The 18,027-nt window shown below is 43.9% G+C and overlaps 1 protein-coding gene across 11 annotated transcripts in view; it reads left to right on the forward strand.

Annotated features, from left to right (window-relative positions):
* Positions 1-16,309, forward strand: part of SETD5 (SET domain containing 5) — a 91,817-nt gene extending 75,508 nt beyond the window's left edge. For 7 of the 11 annotated variants that reach the window (XM_069476053.1, XM_069476055.1, XM_069476054.1 and 4 more), the window contains one exon: positions 323-2,815. In XM_069476053.1, coding sequence (XP_069332154.1) covers positions 323-931 — 609 coding nt within the window. In that variant the 3' untranslated portion in view covers positions 932-2,815. Of the gene's footprint in view, positions 1-322 lie in introns of all 11 variants that reach the window. The other 4 variants (XM_069476061.1, XM_069476060.1, XM_069476058.1 and 1 more) reach the window with 2 other exon arrangements.
* Positions 16,310-18,027: the final 1,718 nt, after the last annotated feature.

Genomic DNA, 18,027 nt, shown 5'->3' on the forward strand with positions numbered 1-18,027 from the left:
TGCCAGTCTCTGGGCTTAAGTGTGTGTTCCGGGTTCCAAATGTTTTGTGATCCTGGCCATTCTTTGCAGTTGAGATGCTGTCTTTGCATATAGTTTCAGCAGCCTTGGAAGCAAATCATCATCTGCTCACCCTCAGGTAATAAATTATGCCAGAAAATAAATAAGATTATCAAAGACAGCCATTTTATTGCCTTTGGTATCCTAAAAAGAACAAATGGTTAAATAGATGAAGAATTTTTTAAAAGTAGGGTATTGTAAATATTCCCAAGCCATTTAAGGGACTTGTTCACCTGCTTATGCTTTTCCTCCCAACTCTTTCTAGCTCCTGCAGTGTGATAGTCCACGGACAGAATCACAAAGCCTCCTTCAGCAAAGCTCCTCCCCCTTTAGAGGACATCCCACCCAATCTCCAGGATACAGTTATCGAACTACTGCACTGAGACCTGGAAACCCCCCCTCTCACGGTTCTTCAGAATCATCCCTCTCCTCCACGTCCTATTCCAGCCCTGCCCACCCTGTGTCCACAGACTCGTTGGCCCCATTTACGGGGACACCAGGGTATTATAGCAGCCAGCCACATTCTGGAAACAGCACTGGCAGCAATCTTCCACGGAGGAGCTGCCCTTCTAGTGCTGCTAGCCCTACCCTGCAGGGACCCTCAGACTCGCCAACCTCAGACTCAGTTTCTCAGTCCAGCACAGGAACTCTGAGTTCCACCTCCTTTCCTCAGAACTCTCGGTCGTCATTGCCATCAGACTTACGGACTATCAGTCTGCCCAGTGCTGGGCAGTCATCTGCCTACCAGGCCTCCAGGGTATCTGCGGTTTCCAATTCACAGCACTACCCACACCGTGGGGGTGGGAATGTGCACCAGTACCGACTCCAGCCACTGCAAGGGTCGGGAGTCAAGACTCAGACAGGACTTTCCTAGGGCTTCTGGATTTGGGCAAACAGAACTGAATGAGCCCATAGCTGCTTCCTTCCAGCTGCCTCTGGAACCTAGGCCGAGCATATTGCTGGGGAAGGGGGGTACAAGGTGCCAGAGGATTGGGTCTGGTGGACAAGAAACAAGACTTGTGGTCGAGGTTGGCCTCCTGGCCTTGGAGAAAGCTGTAAATCTTGTCTGAAGCAGAGACTATAAAGAAGTTTCTCCCTGCTGTTAAGGGTACATTGTTGACAAGCAAATGGTGTTTCGGTTAGTAATGGTTCTAAGTGCAATGAGTTGTGTTGAAGCCTCCGTCTCCCATCCTTGCCTGTAGCCTATAGTCACTTGTGCAGTGAGGACATCTTTTTAAATTTAAAAAAAAAAAAAAAAAAAGTTTTCTTTTCAAAGGAAAAAAAAATTAAAAGAGCCGATTTCAAAGCCCCAAGCCATCTGAGTCGCATTAGGGGTTTATGCACTTAAGAAGAAAGGTAGGTATCTAAATGTTTGCCCTAAGAGAACCATTCCAAAAGCAGATATCTGGCCACTGTGTTTCCACCAAAAATACGCCCTACCTTTATCTTAAAATCACCAAGAATTACACGGGGATAGTAAAGCTTGGAACATGCTCTGACTGAGGGGTGCCAGGCTCTTTGAAGAAGAGCTCATGGTCAGTTCTTGATGATCCGGGAGCAGACTGTCCCCCAGCTGTTACCATCATACTCCCCCTTCCCAAGATATTTCACAGCTCAGTAATGCATGAAGTAGACAAAAGAGGAAAGAGAAATGAGATGGGCCAATTGCATTGCTTACTTACCAGCTTGTGGCAGAAAGTTTGATTAGGAAGGATACTGAGTGGTTTGGGAATGCTTTGAATTTTATTACTTCTACACCCAATTAATCAGGAGTTGACGATCCCATGAGCAGGACCGCCTCCGTGATTGGGGAGCACGCACTTGTGACTGCAGGGTAAGAGTGGGAAGATAGGTTTGTGGAGTGGCACCGACAGGACTGTGATTGTGTGTGGGCCTACCCCACAGTTCTTTGGGGGATGCTTACGTGAGAGTGGGCCCGGTGAGAGAGTTACCAAGCCACCCACACCCCTAACACTGTTCTGGAAGAGAGATGAGAACAGACTGGCTTCTCCCCATCAGTGCATTGTGCCTGTTGTACACCCCTGGAGGAGCCCTGGAGCCCGCCCAGGTGGGGTACACAATCTTTTTAAATTCCATACGGTTGCCAGCTTATTTCTTTCACTTGTTTACTGTAATATCTGGCGTGTTTTTATTTATCTAATTTTGTATTCAGTTATAACCATGGTAGGGGTAGTGAATATATGACAGGTGTAATCCCTGGTGCTGCAGTGGACCTTCTTTTCTTTTGGACAAGATAATACTGTGAGTCTCCCTCCTTCCTTACCTCTGATTTGTTTTCTTCTCCTTTTTTTCCTCCAGCCTCTTGCATCCCCTTCTTTTCTACCCTGTCCTACAACTATCATATGCACAGTCTTCTCTCTTTGTGTGTGACTGTTACAAAATTTCACTTTTCAAAATTGAAATCAGGTGTTTGCTCAAATGAGGGGAGATTTTTTTTTTTAAATGCTGAGACCTCAGCAGAGTACTTTTCTTTTTGTTGTTTCCCCCACAAACCCATCAGTCTGGGAGAGCCTTGGGAGTGGAAATCATGTTGCCTGGGATGCTGGTTTCTTTGTATATTATATAAAACGTATGTAAATGTCTCTCCATTTGGGCTGGGGTTTGCATTCTCTCCTTGGCTCTTAGCCTAGGGGAGAAGCCAGCGGGCAGGCGGCCCTCACCCTGCCTGGCACGTGCAGAGACCCCAGCCACTCTGTGTGGGCAGGGTGCTGTCAAGACCAGACCTCTGGGGGGGGTGGGGGCGGGGGGTGGGGGGAACTCTTGGAAGGGAAGAAGTATCACTTCTTTCTCAAGTGGAGTGTTTACACCTTGCTGTAACATTTGAACTTTCACAAGAGATGTAATAATTTTGATAATAAAATTCTTAACCATAATAATCAAAAAGTTGAGAACTTCCTTGTCCTCTTCTGTGACCTTACCTTGCCTGGTTTTCCTAATGCTATTCTTCCCTGAGAAGGGCAAGGTGGACCCATGTTGCTCTTGGTGAAGGTTTTTTTGCCCATAATAGGGCCAAGAACACTGAGTAACCTTCCCTCAGCCTTTTATGATTGAGGTCAGGCCAGCATTAAGGCAAGTCTGCAACAATGGAATTAAATGTTAAAAACTGACCTTGGTGTCTCATTCATTCAGCAACTGTTTATTGGCCTTTTTATTCAAAAACAATGGCAGGCATTGTTTTTGATGTTGGGCTTATTATGCTGATTAAAATGGTTGTGCATGGGCAATGTAAGGTCTCTTTCTGTCATGGAGTTTATATTCCAGTAGGGGAGAGAGACCTTAACTAGTACCTGATTTCAAATAGTCATGTTAATTGTTTCATAGCAGATATGTGACTAGGGTGGCTGAAGGGGCTGTGCTAGGTTGGTTAGGAAACATCTCTGGGGAGTTGACATGTAAGCTGAAACCTCAGTGGTAAGAAGGCAGTGCTAGGACAAGTGAAGATCATTCCTGGGCAGTGCAAACTGAGGTAGGAAAAGCTTGGTTGAGATGTAGTGAGTGGGTGGGGCCTTGGAAAGGGGTAGAAGATGCTGTAAGAGAGGGAGATAGGGGTCACATTATATAGAGGAGGGGTCAGCAAACTCTTTCTATAAAGGCCCAGATAGTAAATATTTAGGCATTGCAAGCCATATTGTCTTTGTTATAATTATCAACTCTTCCATTGCAGTACAAAGACAGCCATAGACGGTAGGTGGCTATGTTCCAATAAAACTTTATTTACAGAAACAAGTGGCAAGCTGGATTTGGCCTGCAGGCTATAATTTGCTGGTCCCTGATGCAGAACCTTGTAGGTTTGGTAAGAATCTGCATTATGCAAGTACAGCAGGGGAGTGATTGTGGGCTATGAAACAGAGAAGGGGCATGGTCTAATTTGTGGTTGGTTGTTTTTGGTTTTGTTTACAGACAGGGTCTTGCTCTATCACCCTGGCTGGAGTGAACTGGTGCGATCATAGCTCACTGTAACCTCAAATTCCTGGGCTCCAGGGATCCTCCTGCCTCAGCCTCCTGAGTAGCTCCATGCTGAAACTCCTTATGGAATCCAAATTGAACAGGATTCTCAAGATAGAGGTGGGAGAGTGTGTCACGGGAATTACATTAAGTGAAATGTTTTGAGAGAAGAAAATGAGGATTGTCACATAAAATCCAGAATGTATTATCCTTACAGAAACAATATTAGGATATTTAAATAATTTATTCTTTAATTCCTCAGAGAAGCAATGGATCATAAAGTTGTAAGCATATTCTGTGCTGAATTTATACAGCTATAGTTTGCACCATCCATATTTCAGTATTTTACACACCAAAAAAGAGAATACAGCCATGAAACTAGAAAAACTGTCATAAATCATACCTCCTTTCTAAAAGTGCAGAATCATTAACTCCTTATAAAAATAACCAAAAACATCAGTCAAATCCCAAAAGTTACAAGAAAAAATGAGTAGAATAAACATCCCTACTGTCAACAAAATCATGCAAAGACATGCAGATAAAACATTGAAAATTAACAAATATCTCAGGAAACTAGTTGGGAGTAGAGGTGAACTTCCTCAATGTGAAAAGAATATCTACAAAAAAAACTATAGCTACTTAGTGGTGAGAATGAGAAGCTTTCCTGCTAAGACTGGAAACACAGCAAGGATGTCCCTTCTCACCAGTCCTTTTCATGTTGTACTGGAAGTCCTAGCTAATGCAGTAAGACAAAAGGAACTAAAAGGGATACAGATTGGGAAGGAATAAGTGAAAACTGTTCTTTGTTCTCAGATGACAGTTTATGTAGAAAATCCAAGAAAATCAACCCAGAAAATTCCTGGAACTAATAAGCAGTTACAACAAAATTGCAGAATACAAAGTCAATAGGCAAAATTTAATCACTTTTCTATATACCAGCAATGAACAATGGAATTTGAAATTAAAAACACAATGCTGTTTAAATTAGCATCCCAGAAATAAACTACTTAGGTGTAAATCTAATGAAATGTTACAAGACCTATATGAGGAAAACTATAGAACTGATGAAAGAAATCAAAGAAGAATAAATGCAGAGATATTTCATGTTCATGAGTGGGAAGATTCAATGTGGTGAAGATGTCATTTATTCTCAATTTGATCCCAATCAAAATTACTAGCAAGTTATTTTGTGGATATCAACAAACTGATCTAAAGTTTTAAACTGATTCTGACACTGCAAGACTTCAACACTTGCTATAAAGCTGTAGTAATCAAGACTGTGGTATTAGGGAAAGAACAGGCAAATAGATCACTGGAACACAGTGGAGTCTCCAGACTTTGACCCACACAGATATAGTTACTTGATTTTTGGCAAAGGAGCAAAAGCAAAACAATGGAGAAGAGACTGTCTCTTCTAATGGTGCTGGAACAACGGGACATCTACATGCAACAAAACAAATCTAAACACTGACCTTACGTCCTTCACAAAAATGAGAATGGATCATTGACTTAAATGTAAAACTATTAAATTCCTAGAGAATAACACAGCAGGAAATCTAGATAAACTTGGGTTTGACAATGACTTTTTAGATACAGCACCAAACACGTGATCCATGAAAGAAGTAATTGGTAAGCTGGACTTCATTAAAGTTATAAATGTCTGCTTTGCAAAAGACACTGTCAAGAGAATGACACAGAGAGGGAGAAAATATTTGCAAAAGGCATATCTGATAAAGGACTGTTATCCAAAATATGCAAAGAACTCTTAAAACTCACCAATAATAAAATGAATAACCCGATTTGAAAATCTAAACAGACACCTCATATACAGATGACAAGCAATTATATGAAAAGGTGCCCAACACCATGTACCATTAGGGAATTGTAAATTAAAATGACAAGATACCACTATACACCCACTAGAATGGTCAAGTCCAAAACACTGACAAAACCAAATGCTGACAAGGATGTGTAACAACAGGAACTCTTCATTCACTGTTGGTGGGAGGAATGTAGTTTGACAATTTCTTGCAAAAGTGAACATACTTTCACCATATAATCCAGCTGTCACACTCCTTAGTATTTAGCCAGAGTCAAAAACGTACGTCCACATACAAAAAAACTGCACATGGGCATTTATAGCTTTATTCATACTTGCCCAAACTTGGGAGGTAACCAAGGTGTCCTATAGTCGAGTGGATGGGTGTGGTACTTCCAGACAATAGAATGTTCAGCGCTAAAAAGAAACGAGCTATCCTAATACTATAATGGTGGTATGTGAATCACATATAATTCTGAAGGTTAAAAGACAAAAATATTTAAAATAACTATTGCTACAGTAATTTGTTATGGATATATGTATAAAATATGTAAATTGTTAATTCAGAAACATAGATATGAGGATAGTAAAAGCATGCAGTTTTTGTATGTAATTTCAACTTAAAATAGTCTGTTACAACTGTAAGATGTTTTATGTAAGCCTCGTGGTAACCACAAAGCAAAAATCTGTAGTACATACACAAAAGATAAATGGAAAGAAATCAAAGCTGAAAATCATCCCATCACAAAGGAAGACAGCAAGAGAGGAAGAAAGGAACAACAGACTTACAAAAACAGCCAGAAAACAATTAACAAAATGGCAATAGTAACCCCTTGCCTGTCAATAATTACCTTAAATTTAAATAGGTTGAAACCTCTGATCAGAAGACAAAGAGTGGCTGAATGGATTAAAAAACAAAACCCAACTATATGCTGCCTACGAGAGACTCACTTCATCTTTAAGGACACACACAAACTCAAAGAAATGGGAAAAGATGTTCCATAAAATGGGAAACCAAGAGTGCAGGGGTAGCCATATTAATGTCAGACAAAATAAACATTAACTCAAAAACTGTGAAAAGAGACAATATATAAAGAGGTTATTGTATAATAATGAAGAATTTATTAAGTGGCTATAAGTACAGTAAATATATATGCACCCAACATCAACCACCAACATTTAGAAAGCAAATATTAGTAGATCTGAAGGGAGAAATAGTAATACAATAATAGGATATTTCAATGCCCCACTTTCAAGAATAGATCATGCAGACAGAAAACCAGTAAGGAAACACTGGACTTGAATTACCTTTGACCAAATGGACTTAACAGACATATACAGAACATTCCATCCTACAGCAGCAGAATACACATTCTTCTCAAGCACACACAGAATATTCTCCAGGACAGATCATATATGTTAGGCCATAAAGCAAGTCTTCACAAATTTAAGAAGATTGAGATCATGTCAAGTATCTTTTCCCATCACAATGTTATGAAAATAGAAATCCATAACAGGAGGAAAACTAGAAAATTCACAAAACAAATATGTGGAAGTTAAACAAGATGTTCCTGAACAACCAGTGGGTCAAAGAAGAAATCAAAAGGGAAATTAAAATTTCTCTTCAGGTAAATGAAAGTATAAATGCAACATAGGAAAACTTAAAAGGATGCAGCAAAAGCAGTTCTAAGAGGGATATTAATAGCAATAAACACCTACATGAAGAAAATAAAGGACAATCTCAAATAAACAACCTAACTTTACACCTCCAGGAACTAGAAAAAGAGCAAACAAAGCCCAAATTTAGAAGGAAGGACATAACAAAGATGAAAAGAAATAGATGAAATAGAGACTAGAAGAACAATGATCAATGAAACTAAGAGTTTTTCGGAGATAAAAAAAATTGACAAACCTTCAGCTACACTAAGGAAGAAGGAAACTGAAATAGTTCTGAAATGATAGCGGAAACATGACAGCTAATACACAGAAATACAAAGGATCATAAGAGATTACTATGAACATTTACATGCCAACAAATTGGATAGCCTAGAAGAAATGGAGAAATTCCTAGAAACTTATGACCTACCACGTCCAAATCATAAAGAAATAGAAAATGTGAACAGACCAATAATGAGAAGATCGAGTCACTTATCAAAATGTCCCATCCCCACCCCTCACCCCAAAAAAGGCCCGGCACTTGATGGCTTCAGTGGTTAATTCTAATAAACATTTAAAGAATTGGCTAGTTAATACAGGACTCGTGCCAGGCCAGTTAACACCGCCTACTGGCCCTTCTTTTCAAAAAAAAAAAAAAAAAAAATTGGCTGGACATAATGGCTCATCCTTATAATCCCAGTACTTTGAAAGGCCAAGGTGGAAGGATCAGTTGAGGCCAGGAGTTCAAGACCAACCTGGGCAACATACCAAGACCCTACCTCTATTAAAAAAATAAATTAGTTGGGTGGGTGTACTTGACCATATTCCCAGCTACTCGGGAAGCTGAGGCAGGAGGATCCCTTGAGCCCAGCAGTTTGAGGCTGCAGTGAGCTATGATCACGCCACTGTAATTTGGCCTGGGTGACAGAGTGAGACTGTATCTCTAAATTTAAGAAACTTTTTCAATAAATAATAGCAATCCCCAAACCCTTCTCAAAAAAACATTAAGAAACACTCTCAAACTCATTTTACAAGGCTAGCATTATCCCCATATCAAAACCAGATAGTAAAGCCTCATACCAAAGTCACTACAAGGAAAGAAAATTACAGGCCAGTACCCCGACAAATGTAGATACTGAAATCCTCAACAAAATACTATTATAGTAAACCAAATTCAGCAACCCACTAAAAATGTTATACACTGCAATCAAGTGGGATGTATCCCTGGGATGCAAAGGATGTCTTAACATACGCAAATTAACAAATGTGATACACTATATTAACAGAATGAAGGGCAAAAATCATATGATCATCTCAATAGATAAAGAAAAAGCATTTGACAATTCAACATCCTTTCATGACAAAAACTCAACAACTTAGGTGCAGAAGGAAGGTCCTTCAACAAAATAAAGGCCATATCACAAGCCCACATCTAACATACTCAACAGTGAAAAGTTGAAAGCTTGTTCCTTTAAAATTAGGAACAAGGCAAGGATGCCCACTCCTGCCACTTCTATGAAACATAGTACTGGAAGTCCTAACCAGAGCAATTAGGCAAGAAAAAGGAAAGATTAGAAAGGAAGAATTAAATTATCTCTGTTTGCAGATGACATGATTGTATACATTTTTTTTATTTTTTTGAGACAGAATCTGGCTCTGTTGCCCAGGCTAGAGTGCCATGGCGTCAGCCTAGCTCACAGCAACCTCAAACTCCTGGGCTCAAGCGATCCTCCTGCCTCAGCCTCCTGAGTAGCTGGGACTACAGGCATGCACCACCATGCCCTGCTATTTTTTTTTTTTTTTTAAGTTGCCCGGGTAATTTTTGCTATTTTTAGTAGAGACAGGGTCTCACTCTTGCTCATACTGGTCTTGATCTCCTGATCTCAAGTGATCCTCCTGCCTCGGCCTCCAGAGTGCTAGGATTACAGGTGTGAGCCACCGCACCCAGCCAATGACATGGTTTTATGTATAGAAAACCCTAAAGACTCCACCAAAACTATTAGAACAAATAAATAAATTCAGTAAGGTTGCAGGACACAAAATCAACATACAAAAATCAGGCTGGGCACAGTGGCTCACTAATCCTAACACTTTGGGAGGCTAAAGGGGGAGGATCACTTGAGGACAGGAGTTTGAGGCTGCAGTGAGCTGTGATTGCACCACTGCACCCCAGCCTGGGCGTCAGAGCAAGACCCTGTCTCCGGAAAAAAAAAAAAAGAAAGAAATTGAAGAAGAAACCAATAAATAGACATAGCATATTCATGAACTGGAAGAATCAGTATTTTATCAAAATGTTCGTAGTACTCAAAGCTATCTACAGATTCAATGCAATCTCTATCAAAATTCCAATGCATTTTTCATAGAAAAATCCTAAAATTCATATGGAACCACAAAAGACCCCAAATAGCTAAAACCTTGAGCAAAAAGAACAAAGCTGGAGGCATCACATTTCCTGATTTCAAATTATATTACAAAGCTGTAGTAATCAAAACAGTATGATTGGCCGGGCATGGTGGCTCACGCCTGTAATCTTAGCACTCTGGGAGGCCGAGACGGGAGGATTGCTCAAGGTCAGGAGTTTGAGAGCAGCCTGAGCAAGAGCGAGACCCCATCTCTACTAAAAATAGAAAGAAATGATCTGGACAACTAAAAATATACATAGAAAAAATTAGCTGGGCATGGTGGCACATGCCTGTAGTCCCAGCTACTTGAGAGGCTGAGGCAGAAGGATTGCTTGAGTCCGGGAGTTTGAGGTTGCTGTGGGCTAGGCTGATGCCACAGCACTCTAGCCTGGGCAACAGTGCCAGACTCCATCTCAAAAAAAAAAAAAAACAACAACAGTATGATTGATAAAGCATATAAACAGACACATAGACCAATGGGACATAATAGAGAGTCCAGAAATAAACCCACACCTGTACAGTTAACTAATCTTTGGCAAAGGCACTGAGAGTACACACTGGGGAAAGGATAGACTCTTCAGAAAGTAATGTTGGGAAAACTGGATAGCCACATGAAAAAAAAAGTGGGATTCTTACCTTACCTCATACACAAAAATCAACTCAAAATGGATTTAAAAATTTAAATGTAAAACTTAAAATGATAACAATCCTAGAAAAAAAACATTGCGATAAAGCATGACATTGGTCTTGGCAATGATTTTGGATATGACACCAAAAGCACAGGCAAGAAAAGCAAAAATAAAGAAATGGAAATAAACTACAGTACAAATTTTCTGCACACCAAAGGAAATGTAAAGGCAAACTATAAATAAGAAGGAAATATTTGCAAGCCATATATCTGATAAGAGAGTGATATCTAAAGTATATACAGAACTCGTACAACTCAGTAGCAAACCAAAAACTAACTTGACTTTTTAAAATGGCAAAAGGCCAGTTGTGGTGGCTCAGGCCTATAATCCTAGCACTCTGGGAGGCCGACGTGGGAGGATCAGTTGAGGTCAGGAGTTCAAGACCAGCCTGAGTGAGAGCAGGACCCCCGTCTCTACCAAAAATAGAAAAAATTAGCCAGGCGTGGTGGCGCATGCCTGTAGCCCCAGCTACTGGGGAGGCTGCGTCAGGAGGATCGCTGAGCCCAGGAGTCTGAGGTTGCTGTGAGCTAGGCTGACGCCACGGCATTCACTCTAGCCCGGGCAACAGAGTGAGACTCTGTCTCAAAAAACAAATTAATTAAAATAAAGTGGACAAAGGACCTGAATAGACATTTTTCCAAAGAAGGCCTATAAATGGCCTATAAATATCAAAGTAATATTAATTAGGGTTAAATTTAAAGGACTCACAGCACATAAAGAGGATTCTCCTGATCAAAGGTGGAACATTTTGAGCATTAGTTAGGATAATAAATACAACAGAATCAAATACATTAAACATGTTTAAGTCCATAGTTCATAATGGTACCAAAACATAATTGTTCATTCTAGAGGATGTTAAGGAACCAATTCTTTGGAAAATAAAGGGGAATACTCCAGCATTCATCTCGCCTTTCCTGTATGAGTTGTGCCACTGGGTGACTACATAGTAAATGAGGGTAAGTTTCCTTTTGTGGAAATATCCCCACTTCCCACAAATAAATGAAGAAAGGATGATAAAATTGGAACATCTATTTTGCAGCCCCTAATGAATTAAAAATGTAAGCATTGAGGATCAGTAGCTACTAGCAACACAAAAACAATTAGATATTATGAATCTCTCAGCAACTGAAAAAAAGAGTCTATCATGAATGTGAGAAAACGCACATACACACACACACACACAAGCCTGAATCTGATTAAGCATCTAGATCTAATAACCAGTTTGCTAGAAATACAAAGAACGCAGGAATTTGTTCAACTACCCCACAAGAATGAAGCCAGCAAGATTGCACCTGCGGAGCACTGTATAACACATGGTCTCAGCCAGATGTGGTAGCTAAGGCCCGTAATTCCAGCACTTTGGGAGGCCGAGGCAGAGGATCGCTTGAGGCCAGGAGTTTGAGACCAGCCTGGGCAACACTGTGAGGCACGCACCCCCCCAGCTCCACCCCATCTCTACAAAACCAAGTTTAAAAATTAGCCGAGCATAGTGGCTTGTGCTTGTGGTCCCAGCTACTCAGGAGGCTGAGGCGGGAGGATCACTTGAGCCAGGAGCTGGAGGCCGCAGTTAACTGTGATAGCACCACTGCACTCCGGCCTGAATGACAGAGCAAGACCCTGGCTTTAAAAAAGAAAAAAAAAAAAAAATGGTCTCGTTTCTTCATAAATAAATTGCAAAGAAGGAGAAAAAGAAATGTAAACATGGGGAAAGACATGTTTATTCAAAAAAAAAAAAAAAGCCAGGCACACTAGCTCATGCCTATAGTCCCAGCTACTCGGGAGGCTGAGGCCAGCCCGCACAACAGAGCGAGACTTCATCTCATTTGAAAAAAAAAGGCAAGGGGTGAAGGGACACTAAACTATATTGTTTAGAGATGTGCACTTGGGTGAAAAACATAAATAAGAGTTGAGGGGTAATTATCACAAAAATCGAGCTCATGGCTACTTGTAGGCAGGAAGGAAGGGGACCGTGTTCAGGAGCACATGAAGGCCTGTGGGCTGGCAAGATCGTATCTCCTTGGTGGTGGTTAGAAGAGTATTTTGTAATCATTTGTGAAGCTGTACATTTGTTTTATTCTATATTTGTTTAAGAAAACAACAAACAATCTTACCTGGCCACTCTGAAAAGGCAAACAACCCTGCTACTTAACAGGCCTAAAATGATGTGTTGAGCCTATGTCTGATTTATTTTCTGTCTTCCTAGAACCTAGCGGTACCTGAGCAGAGTAGACATTCAACAGGTGGCGTGTGGAGTGAGGGAACGAATTTGAAGGCGCCTCCAACCCACTCAGGTTGAGTCGCTGCGCCGGCTTCAGCGCCTCAGTGAGCTCTCCAGCCCCTCTGGGTGGATGCGCCCGCAGCCAGCACGCCCAGCGCTTGGCTCGGCCTGAGTGGACTGACAAGCAGTTTCCAGCTTGAGCTCTATTTGAAACTGTCTGGTGAATTCTACCAGCTTCATGCTGCTGTCACCCTTACCTCTCCAGATGAGCATTTTGTGTCCTCTGGCTTCCCCAACACTCTGCTCTTACCAAGCAGCTCTGTCTCCCTGTCCCACCCTTCTCTCCCAGACATTCTGCTGTGTTCTCCAGACACCTTCTCTTTTCCTTGACAGAGAAACCCTGCCTCCTCCGTCTTATCTCTTGGCCCCAACTGAACTGTGCTTCTCTCCTTGGAAACCATGTCCCGTGCAGCCCATTTAAGTGGAGACTGCTTGTTCTCCGACATCTTGTTGCATGCAGGTTCTTCCCAAATTTGTCCACACAATTTGTCCCTCAGGTAAAAATTACACTGATGCTCACAGCATCTGGTTCTTTCATCCACTGGACCTCTTCATTGCTGTCATCTTCTAAACTTCCAACCACTCTCTGATTCTTGGACAACGTGGGCTACTCTGACCCTCCACCCCAATTTCTGCCATTTTCCCTACCATGTGGGTGGACATTCTAATCAGGGTACCTGTCATCTCAAAGTCTTCAAGAATGACTTGGAATATTTAGGTCAAATACCCAGCTCTGTACCCACAATCTCCTTTCCTCCCAGCTCTTTCCCATGAACGTTAGTCATTTCCTCCATCTATGTTCTCCGCCCATTCCGGACTCTCCATTTTCAACACCCAGCCTGGATCTCGTGGTGCATCTCTGAGACACTTTCTCGGGACACCCGCCTCACCTTGTGCCTCCTTCCACAGCCCACCTTCTCTGTGCCACCCTCCTGTCTCTTGATACCACCACAGATTCACAGGCATCTGTCGGTCCTTTTATCTGTCCTTGGCTCCTTTAGCAACTGTTCTAAACTTTCATCACTCTTCTCAAACCCCCCTGGTCCATCCCTCTTCTCTTCTGGTAAACGACCTTCTTTCCCGCTCCACTGAGCAATGGATGCCATCAGACACAAGCTCCCTAAACACTGCACTTCCCTCTACCCCAGAAGTGACTCATGTCTTTCCCTCTCCTCACCTTCCCCGGTGTTGACAGGACATCTCTTTTATCTTCAAGACCAACCTCTGCGCTCTGGGCCGGTTCACTCTCCCCCTTAGGTAAGATGCTGCTCCTTGTCTGCTGCTGGGTCCCTGTGTGCACTGAGTATTGCCCGATGTCCCCCAGTCACTCATTTCCCCTTCTACGCACACTTCTCCAAACCGTGATCTTCGACCAGTCACCCCCCACGCTCTCCATGAACACTTCCCAGTTTGACTCCCCCCACACTCCTGAACATGCTCTTACCAAGTTTACTGGGGGCTCCTTGTTCCCAAATCAGTGCACACATTTTTCATTCCCTTCTACTTTCCCCTTGAACTCCACGGCCTTGGTCTCCCTAACCCCACACTCACAGTTCTCCCTACAACCCTGTGACTCCTGCATCGTCCTCTCCTTTGTGGATGTCCTTTCCTCTGACTCTGTATCGTGGTGTTTTCCAACGTTCATAGCCCTGTGCTCTCCCCACACTGTACGTCACCCTGAGCAGGCCCCTCTGTGCTGCTGATTTCAGCCATTGCCTGTATGGTGACATTTCCTACCCAGATTTTTCTCTTGAGCTCCCAAATCCGTGTTGACTGACTGTTGGCCAGCTCCGCCAGGCTGTCTCACGCACATCTCAGCCTGAACCGATCGTCTTGCTCCCCTGCTCTATTGGCAAATCTTTCTTGTCCCCCAAGCAAAAAACTTAACCATCCTCCTTGATGCCAGTCTATCCCTTATCCCTACAATCAGTCGGCCACCATGTGTCCTCAGTTCTACTTCCCCAAAGCCACTTCTTTCTTCTCTCAGACCCACTGCCGCCACCTTGCTTCAGGTCAGGCTGTTGCTTTCCCTTTTGTTGAAATTGTCCCCCTCTCATCCAGCCCCTTAACACTGCAACCAGAGTGATCTTTCTAACGTGTGAATCAAGTTGTGTCCCTCTCTTGCTTAAAATCCTCCAATGATTAAAAAAGAAAAAAATTAGCCAGGTGTGGTGGGGCACACCCATAGTCCCAGCAACTGGGAGGCTGAGGCAAGAAGATCACTTGAGCCCAGGAGTTTCAGGTTCCTGTGAACTATGATGACACCATTGTACTCTAACCTGGGCAACAGAGCCAGACCCTGTCTCAAAAAAAAAAAAAGAAAGAAAAAAAACCCTCCAGTGCTTGTAAATCTGAACTCCTGTGCATAGCCTGAGTGTGTTCATAATCTGGCCCTTGCCTGTCTCTCCAGACTCACCTCTCACCCCTTCGTGCCTCCCACTTCACACTTCACCATGACTGACTTGCCTTTAGTTCTGCACACACGGTTCTGCCGCTTACCTATGTCTCTTCCTCAAGCTGCCTTCTCTTTGAATGGCCTTTCTGACCCTGGCCTGCCTACTAACCTGCTCACCCTAGAGCAGAACTTTCCCCTAGTCTGCCCACCCACCAAATGCCATGTAAGGTGTCCCTACCCAGGGTGCCTACAATACCCTGCACTTAGCAAGTTAGACATTATTTTTACATGTTCATCTCCCCAAACAGACTTGCCCTTGAGACAGGGTCTCTGTTTCGTTTAGGTTTTTTTCTAGTTTAGGTGCTTAGCATAGAGTAAGTGCTCAAAATGTGTTGAGTGAAGACTCAGTTCCCAAGTCTTCAATGTGGTCACCATACGGGGCACATGACAATGTGCCAGACCTTCTGCTAAGCCACTTACATATACATTCTTTCATTTGTTCCTTACAGCTTCCCTGTGAGACAGTCACTGTTGTTTTCCCTATTTATTCAATGGGGCTTTAGAGGGAGACTAAGTTGTCCAAGTCCACACGGGAAGAAAAGAGTGGAGCCTCATCTGCTCTAGTCAGGACGCCAAGTCTAGGGTCAAGCCCGTGCTATCTGGAGTGTGCAGAGACTGCTAGCTGTCCACGCCTTCTGTTTGCTCCTTACTTAGTCTTTTGTAGCAGAACCCCAATTTTATTTGGGATGGCAATGTGCCCAGTTAACAGAACACATTTTCAGCCTCCTTTACAGCTTCATGTGTCATGTGACTCAGTCCTGTGGGATTTCCGGAAGTCTCCTTCAAATGAAATGTGGACCAGGTGACTGGAGCTACAGCAGCCATCTTGGGCCATGAGGTGATCTTGAGGATGGAAGCCAGGATGGAAAATGGTGGTGTAGGAAGAAAGGAGCTGGGTTCCTGATAAGACTCTGGGCCCTATCAGTCATGCTCTGGCTACCTCTAGACTTTGGGGTTTTTTTAATGTGATGGTAAAATAAACTATCTTGTTAAGCCACAGTAGTAGGGCTCTGTTAATATGCAGCCAAACCTGACACATGGGGCCAGGTTGAACCTTACCCCTCTTGATCCCAGGGAGATGACTCAGAAAAGCAGCAGCCAGCATGGGTGATATAAAGTGTTTCTTTATTTGAATGTCATTCCACCTGCACTGAAGCTCAAACTCAGCAGCAGCAGAAGGGGTCAGGACCAAAATAAATGTTACCAAGTCGGACAATGAACACCGAGGACACATTCAGACAGAACTTAACTAACGGGGTGTGGACAACACCAAGCTATCCTAACATCACACCGCACAGGCCCTCAGGTCTGCTGGTCAGGGCTCTGGGAAAGGACTGTGCTCCCTGTTTCCTGTTCAGGAAACTCCAGTCCCACCAAAGCTCGCCGTGAGCCACACAGGGGCCTGTAGAAGTTTCTCGTGCTGGGAAGATCCCAGCTTCTCCAAAGAGAGGGTTTCCCTTTCTCAGTTCACACTGGAAGCTGGAGAAGGGTGGTCCCCCCACACCGAAGCGGGACTCTCAAAAGGCGGGGGACTCTTTCCTTACACAACAGCCTTGTCCAAAAGCTCTCATCTTCTTGGCCAGTCTAGGCCTGAAAAGGATCTTGATCCTATCCACAATCCTCACCTCCTCAGGATAACAGTTTTTCTGCACAGGTACTTGTCCCAGAGAGGAAGCTTTCACATCCCTGAGGCTCGGAAGGACTTGACTGACAGCGCTGTGCGCCAGAGACTGAACCACCTCTAGGTTGCACTGCTTTGGCCTCTCCCTAGTCCCCAGAGCAGGGCACAGAAAAGTTGGTAGTGCCAGATCTGCCTGACCCAGTCACAGCTCGGGGAGGACTTCTTTCAGGGACCTAAAGCTGGAAGGCTCTAGCTTAAAGCCCAAGAAGCCTTCCTGGGGTGAGAAACAGACAGGAGATCTCCTCTGCTTGTCTCCGCCTGAAGGCTGATTCCTTGTTGCCTGCCTTGGACAAAGGCAAACCACAAACCCCCCCTTCCCATGACGCCTTCATTGTCCCAGGGGAGCCATCAGGGCCTGAAGCATCTGCCACTGGCTCTGTTCCCACCTTGAGGAGCCCTCAGGGCCAGGGCCATGGTTGGGCCTTTACTCCAACCTCCATCCCACCCTCTGTCACCCTGGGACTCCCTCAGACTTCAGCCCACCCACCTCTGCTTTCCTACGCCCAAACTCCCAGGGGATCTCCAGGCTGAGCGTTACTCCACTAGGGCAGCAGCGGACTGGGTGGACGCCGGCGCGGAAATGTCAGGCTGCCCCCACCAGAGTGGCCCCTTCTCTACACCTGGTGCCCCCCTCCGCCCCCTGCGGTGACCCCACCGCAGCCCTCCAAAAAACACGGGGCCTTGGCTGACTGTGCTCTGGGCCTCCAGCCTCTTGGCCTCTGAAGGGGTCAGTTCTAACCTCTCCACCAGGACACAGGGGTCTGGAGGCCCCCTTGGGTGGCAGGTGTCCTTGGGGGAACAAGCCTTCCCCTCACCCAGGTCCCAGCGCTGTCTCCCTCCTCCTCCTTTCCCTGCATCTCGGCCAGTGCCCTCAACCCATCTCTGCATTTGCCCCTTGTCCTACCCCGTCCTTGGTCCTTCTTTCCATCCATCTCCCCCACCCCCAGCTCTCTCTGCTCCTCTCTCTCCATCCCTCCTTTCTCCTCTCTGACCTGTCTCCCTCCATCCCTCCTCCTCGCGCTAT

This window comes from Eulemur rufifrons, chromosome 7 (assembly GCF_041146395.1).
Source record: "Eulemur rufifrons isolate Redbay chromosome 7, OSU_ERuf_1, whole genome shotgun sequence".
Lineage (NCBI taxonomy): Eukaryota > Metazoa > Chordata > Mammalia > Primates > Lemuridae > Eulemur > Eulemur rufifrons.